The 12,835-nt window shown below is 38.9% G+C and overlaps 1 protein-coding gene across 5 annotated transcripts in view; it reads right to left on the bottom strand.

Annotated features, from left to right (window-relative positions):
* Positions 1–468: 468 nt before the first annotated feature.
* MME (membrane metalloendopeptidase) overlaps positions 469–12,835 on the bottom strand; it is a 108,471-nt gene continuing 96,104 nt past the window's right edge. For all 5 annotated transcript variants that reach the window (XM_043473944.1, XM_043473946.1, XM_043473943.1 and 2 more), the window contains one exon: positions 469–1,665. In XM_043473944.1, the coding sequence (XP_043329879.1) occupies positions 1,566–1,665 (100 nt within the window). In that variant the 3' untranslated portion in view covers positions 469–1,565. The remainder of the gene's footprint in view (positions 1,666–12,835) is intronic.

The following is a 12,835-nucleotide window of genomic DNA, read 5'->3' on the forward strand; positions in this document are numbered from 1 at the left end:
AAGGGGCTTCTCAGGCACTAGTAATGTTGAGTTTCTCAGAGTCCTAGGCTACAGGAAGTGTTCAGCTGAAGAAAGTTCACTGAGTTGTATGCTTATGCTTTATGAAATTTTGGTATATATATTTCAAAACCATTAAAAAATGTAAACAGGCATTTTTCAAGGGGTAGGAAAACCAACACTGGTATTTTGGATATTCCATTTTCATGTTTCACTAGGAAAAATAAGGATTTTGGACCTCTTCTGTAAAATATTACTCAAGTAATGAACCGAACTAGCCAACAGGACAGGAAAAGAGAACAGAAAAGCCTCAAGAACTCAACTGCTCTCAGGGATGAGATCTCTGCTCCCAGAACTCTAGGTGAGTTAGAATTTTAGAAACAAGCCCACGGGATATGCAGAAGCCTCTTATTTCTATTCAGAAATGCACTTCCAAAGCTGGACGGCTGGCACAATAAGCTTAGTGAATAATGGGTTCACAATTTCAATTTATTATCAAAATATTTCCATCATGACAAATCTGAAAAGACAGGAGATGCAGAGCTACATAAATGCAGTTGTGCCCTTTTATCATAGCCTCCCTCAGAGAAGATTTCATTTTGAAAATCCTGCTTATACACTACAACTCTTATGTACCTCTAGCCAACTGTCCAGGGGCAGTTTTTAACCCAAAGTTTGTGCTTAAAGCTTTTCATCAATATGATTTATAAGTTTAAAAAGTCTCAAATCTTTATCTGTACATCACTTTACAGACCTTGTTGGTTCATTAACTATTTATCTTGGTCTGAAGCTTCAATATTCAATGGCTACTTATAATAACAATTATTTAGTCATAAATGTAGTTATAATTAAATATAAAAATTATTATTTATACATTACTACAAATCTCTTAAAAAGACCAAGTTTTGAGAGAGAACAAGAAACTGCTTAGAAAATTGCAGGGAGCCTCAAGAATCTCATTATCAGTGAAAGCAGGTACAGCAAAAAACAGTTTTAGACATTCATTTTAGCCCTAAGAGTGCTTAGAATACTCTCAGAATGAATAACTGATGACTGGTAAAATTAGATTAGAACTATGTTGAGTCCCAAGGCCCCAATATGTATAAGAATTCTTTGGAAGAGTTCTGAAGGAGTGTAAATGTTGCAAAAAAAGGTAAAAATAGGTACACAGGCTTCATGTTCTTAACTCTTAGCTACTGCTATACTTTTGGGGCCAAGTGAACTATTCTACCTCTTCTTTCTCCCTTAGATTAGAAATTCCAGTCCACCTCAAGAGACAACATCAAATTGGCAGATCATATGGGAAACTGAAATGAACAGTAATATTCTGTCTAGAGATTAAGCATAATTTATACAGTGAGAATGAGTGATTTGATAGACATTAGACCCCTCCTCCCTCCACGCCTTTTCCAGAATAACCTAACTTCATTTTTATTGCCATGTTCTCACCCCTGTGAACTACGTCCATGTAATCAGTGACCTCTCTGACCCCTTCTCTCTCGGATAGAGTTCCCCATTTCTGTGATTTGGGCAAGTTTAGCCAAGGGTTGCACCGCTTCTTCTGAAGATTACCAAACACGGCATTTCTTTTCTGGATTCATGTATGAATTCTTGCGACAATGGAAGGCTTCTGAAAACTGAGGAGAGTTCTGCAAAGTCCCAATAATCCTGGAAACAAACAGAAATCACCATCAGCATTTGATACTCATGTCCACACCATGTAAGAGCTCTACAGAATTTATGTAGATCAAGTGAATGAGTTTGGAACTTTCAGTTTAAAAGGAAATTAAAACAAAACAAAAAAACTGGTAGAATGAGCCCACTCCTTTTCATTAACAGAATGTTTAAACAGAGATATGGTAAACTACAGGGGTTAAGTACACAGATTTTGAAGACAGACCACATGCTCTAAATCCCAGTAATGAGCTGTTTTTATTTAGCCTGTCTGTGCCTCAGTTTCCTTTTCTATAAAATGCGTGTAATATTACCTGCATCTTAAGCTTGGTTTGAGGAGTTAATTTATAAATACTCTATATATGTGGTGGTAGGATAAATGAATAATTCAAACTTGGAAGTGCAGTTATTTTAAGAAGAATCTGGTCAAAGAATAAAATTATGACGTCTTAAAAAGCAGAGACATTACTTTGTCAACAAAGGTCTGTCTAGTCAAAGCTATGGTTTTTCCAGTGGTCACTTATGGATGTGAGAGTTGGACCATAAAGAAAGCTAATTGCTGAAGAATTGATGCTTTTGAACTGTGGTGTTGGAGAAGACTCTTGAGAGTCCCTGGGACTGCAAGGAGATCCAACCAGTCCAACCTAAAGGAGATCAGTCCTGGGTGTTCATTGGAAGGACTGATGCTGAAGCTGAAACTCCAGTACTTTGGACATCTGATGCGAAGAACTGACTCATTGGAAAAGACCCTGATGTTGGGAAAGATTGAATGCAGGAGGGGAAGGGGACGACAGAGGATGAGATGGTTGGATGGCATCACTGACTCAATGGACATGAGTTTGAGTAAACTCTGGGAGTTGGCGATGGACAGGGAGGCCTGGCGTGCTGCGGTCCATGGGGTCACAGAGTTGGACACGACTGAGTGACTGAACTGAACTGAACATATCTTGAAAGGTATCACAGTGTAACTTTATGATAGACTTTAAATAGGTATCTGTTGATTTAATAGGGAAGATAACAATTATTTTCCTTTCCCCCTCAAAGAACACCATAGATATCAGAAACTGGATTTAGCCTGAGTAACTGGGAAGTGTTGGCAAAATGCCAATTTCCTTTTATCTCTGAACCCCAATGGGTAAAAACAACACTGTCCAACCCACTATTGGCACCAAGCAGTATTTGAAGCGCATGGGTCAGTACAGTGATGGAGAGGTGATGTTTTCCCATCAACCATGAACCAGCTCCTTCCCTTCTCTTTCCACTGGGACCATCCCACCTCAGCCACCTTGGGTTGGGGGCGTGGGGTTAGGAGGCAAGCAGACTGGAGTGGTCAGAAGACTATGAACATGTTCTAAGGTGCTGAGATCTGCCTACACGGCAGATATATGAATTGCATTACTGTTGCTGTTTAGTTCCTAAGTTGTGTCCGACTCTTTGAGACCCGGGGACTGTGGCTCATCAGGATCCTCTGTCCATGAGATTTCTCGGGCAAGAATACTGGAGTGGGCTGCCATTTCCTTTTTGAACTGTATACATCCCAGCATTTCTCTCCCCCTCTAACCCATTCTCCACACAGCAGTCAGAGTGATGCTGTAAGTCAGAAAGAGAAAAACAAATATGGTAGATTAATGCATATATGGGGAATCTAGAAAAATGGTACAGATGAATCTATTTGCAAAGCAGAAATAGGGACACAGATGTAGAGAACAAACCTATGGACACCAAGCAGGAAAAGGAGGGGTCAAATGAATGGGGAGACTAGGATTGACATGTATACACGACTATGTATAAAACAGACGACTAATGAAAACCTAGCGTATAACACAGGGAGCTCTACTTAATGCTCTGTGGTGACCTAAATGGGGAGGAAATCCAAAAAAGAGGGGATATATGTATCACAGATTCACTTTGCTGTACAGCAGAAAATAGCACAACATTGTAAAACAACTATGCCCCAATAAAAATTCTAGAAGTATTTAAATCAGTAATTCTTTTACTTATAACCTTCTAGGGACTTGAAGAAAATCCAAACTCCTCTCCATCATCTCCAATGTCCTGATGGCCCCAGCCTACCTGCCAGCCTCCTCATGGTCTGTTTCCCCTATTCCCCATTAGGCTCAAACTACATGGATCCACCTTACATTATGCAAACTGGCTAAGCTCTTGCCCTTGTCTGGCCCTACTGTGCCTGCCGACCCCACTCCCTGCAAAGTTACTCCCCAGTGACCATGCGGTTAACTCCACATTGACTATGTGGCTAACTCCCCATTGACCATGCGGCTAACTCCTCAGCCCCTGCTTCAACACATCATCTTAGAAGCCTTCTTGGAATACTGTCCATGTGAGCCCCTCTCACTGTACCAGCCCCATCACAGCACTTGTCATGAAATGTGATGATTTTTTTCTCCTTCTCTCCTTCCTGACATACTCTCGACACTGTAATCTCAATGAGGACAACATATGGAGTATACTTTGCTCCCTGCTGCTCCCCCACAGCTTAGCACAGTCCTCTTTTATTGCAGAACTCCAGAAATAATGAATGAGCCTGTCACCTGGTCACGGTGATTACATGTAGAGAGTAACAGGACATTATGAAGAAAAGCAAAGCTCAGTGTTTTTGGTTTATTTGTTACAATGAACCAACAGGAGGAAAAGAAAGCATTTCCTCCCCCTATTTCATTCCACATCGAATTTGGAAAAGTCCTACTTCCTAATGTGTAACCCATCACCACATCAGTTATTTCTCAAATTTCCCATTCAGGGAGGATGTAAACTTTTTTGGTTGTATGTTTTTGAGGACTCCTAGAGCAATCTTGGGACTACCCTGGAGGCTCAGACAGTAAAGAACCCACCTGCAATTCCAGAGATGCAGGAGACACAGGTTTGATCTCTGGATTGGGAAGATCCCCTGTAGGAAGGCATGGCAACCCACTCCAGTATTCTTGCCTGGAGAATCCCATGGACAGAGGAACCTGGTGGGCTACAGCCCATGGGGCTGCAACGAGTTGGACACGACTGAGCGATCTCTCATGCATGCACTCAGAGCAGTATTAAAGATCAAAAGGAATCTTCCCGGCATGAAGCGGGGTAGGGGAGAGGGGTAGAGCAGAAGAATTTACATCTATCTGTTCACTGGCTGAAGAGGGAGGTCTCCTCAAGCCTGAAGAGAGGGCCAGTAAAGGCAGGTTGTGTGAATGACAAGGACATGTCTGCCTCTCTGAGCAGGGTCCAGAGAGGACCCTGGATAGGATGGTCCGTGGCTGTCAGTGAGACTTAACGTCAAGAGCAGTGGTTGCTGCCTAGCTTGACCATGACCAAAGGGAGGAAATGGAACCACTTAACTTCAGATAGGACGAGAGGACTGCAAGGATGCTAGCACCCATGGCAGGCCAGAGAAGGAGGTAATTCCTTGATTTCTAGGCTCATGAGATGCCTTTGGATTCCTGTATGACCCTAAGAAGGAATACACTGAAAATGACTGAAACTGAATTTCTCACCTCCTGGCTTAGGGTAGAGTTTGAATTAATTTGATTAATAATAAGAATAAAGCCCATGTGTCATTTCTTACACTTGAAATTTCATGAACAAATTTACTTGATAACCTGGTCAAAGTGATCATACATATAACAATAGGAAGATTTCAGAAATCAGGGATTTATAGTAGTACTTAGTCTTTAAGGTTCTAAGCTCACAGACTCGGAGTTAGAGAAGGGCTTTGGTTCATTTAATCTGATCCCCTTCCTTCATTAGAAGCCCTAAGTGCTCGCTGAGGGACAGTATGCTGGTGGTCTGACTGTTCCTCTAACTGAGGAGCAAGCTCCTGATGGATGGGGTCATGAGCATTTGAGCATCACTGGCTGGAAGAACTGCTCTCTTTGCTCTTATTTTATTAAAATTTTTTCAAGGGATCATTATCTTAGATATCACCACATGGGGACAAGTACTTGAGTAAAAATGTCCAAACCCAAGACTTAATTCTACTTCTCTCTTAAAAATATTAAAGAAATTTAAAGGAATATACCTCAAAACAAGAAAGCCCACAATACACCACTGGGAGTTGGCCATACAATGACACCCAAAATAAGGAACACTCAGCCCTCCATTTCCATTCCAGGTCCTTTCTTTCCAGCCAAAAACTTCAGTTTAGATAATCTGATTCTGAAACATTAGGTCAACGATGTACCAGGGCTTCACTTACTTTTTCCTAGGACTCTAATTAGTGCTTGGTTGTTTATAACATCAACTCTTTGGATGGATGACATAAATAATCTATTTCAAAAAGTGGATACATTATCAGTTAACGTACATTTCTTCTCTAAGAATAGGATCATATTTCATCAATTTTTTTTAATGCTATATGAAAACTATGCACTGTTTGTGTTTATAATAACAGGAGACAATAACATCTTTTATTATTTCCTACAGTAATTTTCTTGAAAATTTTAGTTTATTATATAAAATATATACTACTGCTATTTTATCAAATTCCTACTGTTTACTACCTTGGCAAATAAACACTTGTACTGAAAATATCTAAGAGATGTGGAGTTGAACATGTAATCAAGAATGAACTTTATCTACATATCTACATATCTGACTACTCCTGCTTGAAATTAACTGTTTTTTTAATTACTGAATGAGCTTCTAACAATTTATGAGTTCTCTGAAAATCTTTTCCAATTTTTTAAAACAGACAACAGGGTTACAAGGTTAACTAGCTTCATTCATGAATAAACTGTTCAAAATTTATCATTAACTAACGTTCATGATTCTTTTAAGGTAAGGTCACATTAGTCCACATGTGTTTCACTATAAATTCATCAAGAAATAAATGTGTGAATAGATTTCCAGGCATGGGCTAAAGATTAGTAAGTGCTAAAAGAAATTCTACAAGGGCCACTAAAATCCACATCATGTATAAAATACCAGAAATAAAAAAATGCTAACATTTAAGGTAAATGGAGGAAACATCCGTATTCTTAGGCATGTTGAATCATTGAATGTGCTGTTCTGTGCTTGGTCACTCAGTTGTGTCCAACTCTGTGACCCCTTGGACTGTAGTCCACCAGGCTCCTCTGTCCATAGAGATTCTCCAGGCAAGAACACTGGAGTGGGTTGCCATGCCCTCCTCCAGGGGATCTTCCTAACCCAGGGATTGAACCCAGGTCTCCCGCATTTCAGGCAGATTCTTTTCCAGCTGAGCCTCCAGGGAAGCCCAAGAATCCTGGAGTGGATAGCCTGGCCCTTCTGCAGGGGATCTTCCCGACCCAGGAAATATATCTGGGGTCTCCTGCATTGCAGGTGGATTCTTTACCAATTGAGCCACCAGGGAAGCCCCAATCATAGAATAATAAGGAACAAAAGGGCCACATTACTTTAAAATGCCTAAAGAAATCATTAGAAAGAATATTCCTTTAAAAATATTAGATATTAAGCTGTGGAAAACATTACTAGCATTAATAGTGGTATAGGATCTATCCAAGAAAAAGAAATGTAAAAAAGAAAAATGGTTGTCTGAGGAGGCCTTACAAATAGCTGTGAAAAGAAGAGAAGTGAAAAGCAAAGGAGAAAAGGAAAGATATGCCTATCTGAATGCAGAGTTCCAAGGAATAGCAAGGAGAGATAAGAAAGCCTTCCTCAGTGATCAGTGCAAAGATACAGAGGAAAATAATAGTATGGGAAAGACTAGAGATCTCTTCAGGAAATTAGAGATACCAAGGGAACATTTCATGCAAAGATGGGCTCAATAAAGGACAGAAATGGCATGGACCTAACAGAAGCAGAAGATATTAAGAAGAGGTGGAAACAATACACAGAAGAACTGTACAAAAAAGATCTTCATGACCCAGATAACCATGATGGTGTGATCACTCACCTAGAGCCAGACATCCTGGAATGTGAAGTCAAGTAGGCCTTAGGAAGCATCACTAAGAACAAAGCTAGTGGAGGTGATGGAATTCCAGTTGAGCTGTTTCAAATCCTAAAAGATGATGCTGGGAAAGTGCTGCACTCGACATGCCAGCAAATTTGGAAAACTCAGCAGTGGCCACGGGACTGGAAAAGGTCAGTTTTCATTCCAATCCCAAAGAAAGGCAATGCCAAAGAATGCTTAAACTACCACACAATTGCACTCATCTCACACGCTAGCAAAGTAATGCTCAAAATTCCCCAAGCCAGGCTTCAAAAATACGCGAACTGTGAACTTCCAGATGTTCAAGTGGGTTTTAGAGAAGGCAGAGGAACCAGAGATCAAATTGCCAACATCTGCTGTATCATCAAAAAATCAAGAGAGTTCCAGAAAAACATCTATTTCTACTTTATTGACTATGTCAAAGCCTTTGACCGTGTGGATCACAATAAACTGTGGAAAATTCTGAAAGAGATGGGAATACCAGACCACCTGACCTACCTCTTGAGAAACCTGTATGCAGGTCAGGAAGCAACAGTTAGAACTGGACATGGAACAACAGACTGGTTCCAAATAGGAAAAGGAGTACGTCAAGGCTGTATACTGTCACTCTGCTTATTTAACTTATATGCAGAGTACATCATGAGAAACGCTGGGCTGGAGGAAGCACAAGCTGGAATCAAAATTGCCGGGAGAAATATCAATAACCTCAGATATGCAGATGACACCACCCTTATGGCAGAAAGTGAAGAGGAACTAAAAAAGCCTCTTGATGAAAGTGAAAGAGGAGAGTGAAAAAGTTGGCTTAAAGCTCAACATTCAGAAAACTAAGACCATGGCATCTGGTCCCATCACTTCATGGCAAATAGATGGGGAAACAGTGGAAACAGTGGCTGACTTTATTTTTCTGGGCTCCAAAATCACTGCAGATGGTGATTGCAGCCATGAAATTAAAAGACGCTTACTCCTTGGAAGGAAAGTTATGACCAACCTAGACAGCATTATTAAAAAGCAGAGACATTACTTTGCCAACAAAGGTCCATCTAATCAAGGCTATGGTTTTTCCAGTGGTCATGTATGGATATGATAGTTGGACTGAAGAAAGAAAGCTGAGTGCTGAAGAATTGATGCTTTTGAACTGTGGTGTTGGAGAAGACTCTTGAGAGTCCCTTGGACTGCAAGGAGATCCAACCAGTCCATCCTAAAGGAGATCAGTCCTGAATATTCATTAGAAGGACAGATGTTGAAGCTGAAACTCCAATATTTTGGCCACCTGATGCAAAGAGCTGACTCATTTGAAAAGACCCCGTTGCTGGGAAAGATTGAGAGCAGGAGGAGAAGGGGACGACAGAAGATGAGAAGTTTGGATGGCATCACTGACTCAATGGACATGAGTTTGGATAAACTCTGGGAGTTGGTGATGGACAGGGAAGCATGGCGTGCTGCAGTCCATGGGGTCGCAAAGAGTTGGACAGGACTGAGCAACTGAACTACTACTACTGGGATCTATAAAATACACTTTATTCTGACTGGAGGATGATCTCAAGCAATCTAAGTATCTAGATTAGCACCCTTACTATTTAGGAAGCAGACATGGGTATCATTTTTGTCTATTTCGATTTACTTTAAAAAATGACCAGACCCTTTTATCTTATACAGAAATATTATATCTGAATAACCTTAGAAACACATTTATTTTTAGTAGTATCACAGCAACCATTCTTTGAAGTGACTGTAGACAACTAACAAAAACTAGATTTCCAAATGAAGTCATTTAAAATTCTAGAATATCAGGTTTTTACTTTAAATACTAAAGTTTAAAGTACATAAGACTTTAATTAGGAGGAATAAAATAATTATAGCCTAGACCTAGTATTGTTTGGGAGCTTCCCAGGTGGCTCAGTGGTAAAAAAATTCACCTTTAATGCAAGAGATGCAGGTTCGATCCCTGGGTAGGGAAGATCCCCTAGAGTAGGAAATGGCAACTGGCTCCAGTATTCTTGTCTGGAAAATCCCACGGACATAGGATTCTAGCGGGCTACAGTCCATGGGGTTGCAAAGAGTCAGACAGGACAAACCAACTGAGCACACACACACACAAACACACACACAAAATATGGTTCTATAGATTCAACTTTATAACAACTATACCTGGACTTATACTTTGATAGTGTGGTTATTTAAGCATAAAGTTACAAAATCTCCCTTCATTTCAGGAATATTTCTACAGAAACCACTATGCACAATTTTTCAATAGCAACTCAGTGTCTATTAGTTTTTAAGGTTCTTTAAAAAAAAAATGTATTTGACTTTGTACAGCCAGGAAGCAGCCTGTTTCCAAAACTAAACGTGACCTCAACCTTTTGCCAAGGAAATCCCTTTATCTCCAGAGCAAATAATAATTTTCCTGGAAAAAAGGTTGGCATTCCACTTACCCTTTTATAAAAAAATCAACACATACTTCTCTTATTATGAATGAAAAATAGTCAAAGAGGCATCTTTTGGGCCAGAACAAATAAAATAAAAGTTACAAATAATTTTACATATTTATAACAAAATACTGTTTTCAGTTTAAAATTGAGGGTAGAAAAAAATTCCTTGTTTACCTATATGATCACTTTCTGGTGATCAGTTACTGACATTTTGAACTATGCAGACATAAGAAATGAGAAAAAAAAAACGTCAAAACCCTTGACTGTCAGCTAATAGGGAATGACTGCAAAATCCCTATGCTTTATTCATAGGAACTCTTATTCTGGTCATATTTCTCCTACATAATAGTTCAGGTACTAATTTCAAGCACATACATATAATAGAGATTTCATATACATTAACATTAACCCTCCAAGCAACTCTCATTATAATTTACTTCTCATTTTATATATCAAGAAATTGAGACCCAGAGGTTAAGGAAAAGCTCATAAATGGCAGAGCCCTGAATGGAACTCAGCGTTTTTCTTAATTCAAGGCTTGCATTCATTTTCTACCATAAACTGTAGAATATGCTTTTTGAGCCAACAAGAATGAAGAAATGGGATGGCTGAAGGCAGGCAATTTCATGATAAGAAAAAAAAAAAACTAGGGAAGAGACAACAGGTAGAATAACCCTAACAAAAAATCTTAACTGAAAAGTCAAAAAAATCACCGTAATGGCTCTGTAGTGTAGGAATAACTCCACATGTTACAGCCTCGAGGCCTTCGCTAACCTAATAAACAGTGAAACCATAAGTATTACTCATAACAAAAATCTGCATCATCAAAAAAGAAAACTTAGCTTTTCTTCAGGATACTGTGTTAATAAGGCAGGAAGTTGGAAAATTTATTTTAAACACCGAAATTTTAATCCACTGGTTAAAATAAAAATGGTAATACTAGAGAGACATACATTAGCTGTCAAAAAATTTAATATGCTACCCCTTGTTCTTTGAGGATGCTGTACATACAAAGTACTGTATTAAAATTACTTAAATTAACCTGGGCTTTTTATGGATATATGCCTTGGTTCATGAGGATATATAGGATATATATATAGGGTATATAAAGCTTTGACAGATTAGATTGTTATGGTGATTTGTGTGAGGTTATAAATACTCTGTCATCCCCAGATTGTTAGATCTTAACTTCTAAAGACTTCAGTAAAGAAAAAGACAACTTTAAAAAAGTAAAGCTATTGAATCACTGTTGCACAGCAGGAATTAACATGGTATTGTAAGTCAATTATACTCAAAAATAAAGAAATGCACTCAGAGGAAAACCTATCAGATTTGTGGTTATCAGGGGGAGGGCAATTGGATGAAGGTAGTTGAAAGGTACAAACTTTCGGTTATAAAATAAATAAGTACTAGGGATGTGATGCATAACATGACATAAAATTAACACTACTGTATGTCACACATGACAGTTAAGAGAGTAAGACGGAAGAGTTCTCATTACAAGGAAAAAGTATTTTTTCACTTAATTTTGTATCTATTTGAGATGACAGAAGTTCAATAAAGTTATTAATGTTATGGTAATCCCTTCATGATGTATGCAATTTGAACCATTATGCTATACATCTGAAACTTATACTGTGGTGCATGTTAATTATATCTCAATAAAACCGGAAGTAAAATTTAAAAAAAAAGAAAAACCTAAAAATTACAAAACCATAATGAGAATTGGTCCAGGGATTATGCTGCTCATGGCTCACACAGTAAAGGATCTGCCTGCAATGCAAGAGACCGGGGTTCAATCCCTGGGTTGGGAAGATCCTCTGGAGATGAGAATGGCTACTCACTCCAGTATTCTTGCCTGGAGAATTCTATGAACAGGGGAGCCTGGTGGGCAGCAGTCTGTGGGGTTGCAAGGAGATGGACATGACTAAGTGACTAACACTTCACTTTTTTATCTAAAAAAGGACATAATTTGTACATCCTAGCAAGGATAAATTTAGTTTGCACCATACATATAATAGGCATACAATAATCAATTGTTGAATGAATGAATTTGAAAGAACTGTTAAGGCAAATAGTCAATGGTGATGATGATGCAAGAATAAGATGAGTAAATTCTTTAATTTTAAATATGCTTTTTTATTATTTCACAATTGAATGTGTATTTTATTCAGGAGTGAATGATCTGGGTAGTATGTTTGTGTTTGTTTCAGGAGAAGCTTTTAAAATTAGCCCATTAGCTTTCTTTTGTTCTCAAACTGTTTCCCAATAAGCCTACAGAATTTTTCATTTGTTTCTCACACATTCATGCCTGAGAGATGCTGCTGCTGATCAGCAAATCGGTGATGAAGAGTGCAGTACCTGAGGAAGGGCTAGGAATTAGGAACTCGGCCCTAAAACAGACACACAAGGATTTACAATTTAACATTCAAATGATAGTTGGTTGATCTTCTTTCAATCTGGTGTTCTCTTAGGTCTTCGGAATCAGGAAGGACTTTAGATACCTTATAATTCAACCTTCTCCTCTGCACAGAATTTTCCTCCAGCATTCCTGCCAGGTTGTTCTCTGAACTCTGCTTCATCATACTCTTTCCTGGAGTTTTGGGAACAACTTTACTCCACGTTGGGACCTTTTCATTACTAGAAAATTTTCCTCTGTATTGAATGGAAATCTTTTTGGAACAGCTACTCACTGGTTCTAGGGCTTTGCCTTTTGTAGCCTCTTAGAAATGTCTCTGCTAGCTTTAAATAGAGCCGCTGTTCTGAGGTGACATCTTTGTTGGAATTCATCAACAACTGGGCCTAGGTCATACACAATCTGAGG

The sequence above is a fragment of the Cervus canadensis genome, chromosome 7 (genome assembly GCF_019320065.1).
Source record: "Cervus canadensis isolate Bull #8, Minnesota chromosome 7, ASM1932006v1, whole genome shotgun sequence".
NCBI lineage: Eukaryota > Metazoa > Chordata > Mammalia > Artiodactyla > Cervidae > Cervus > Cervus canadensis.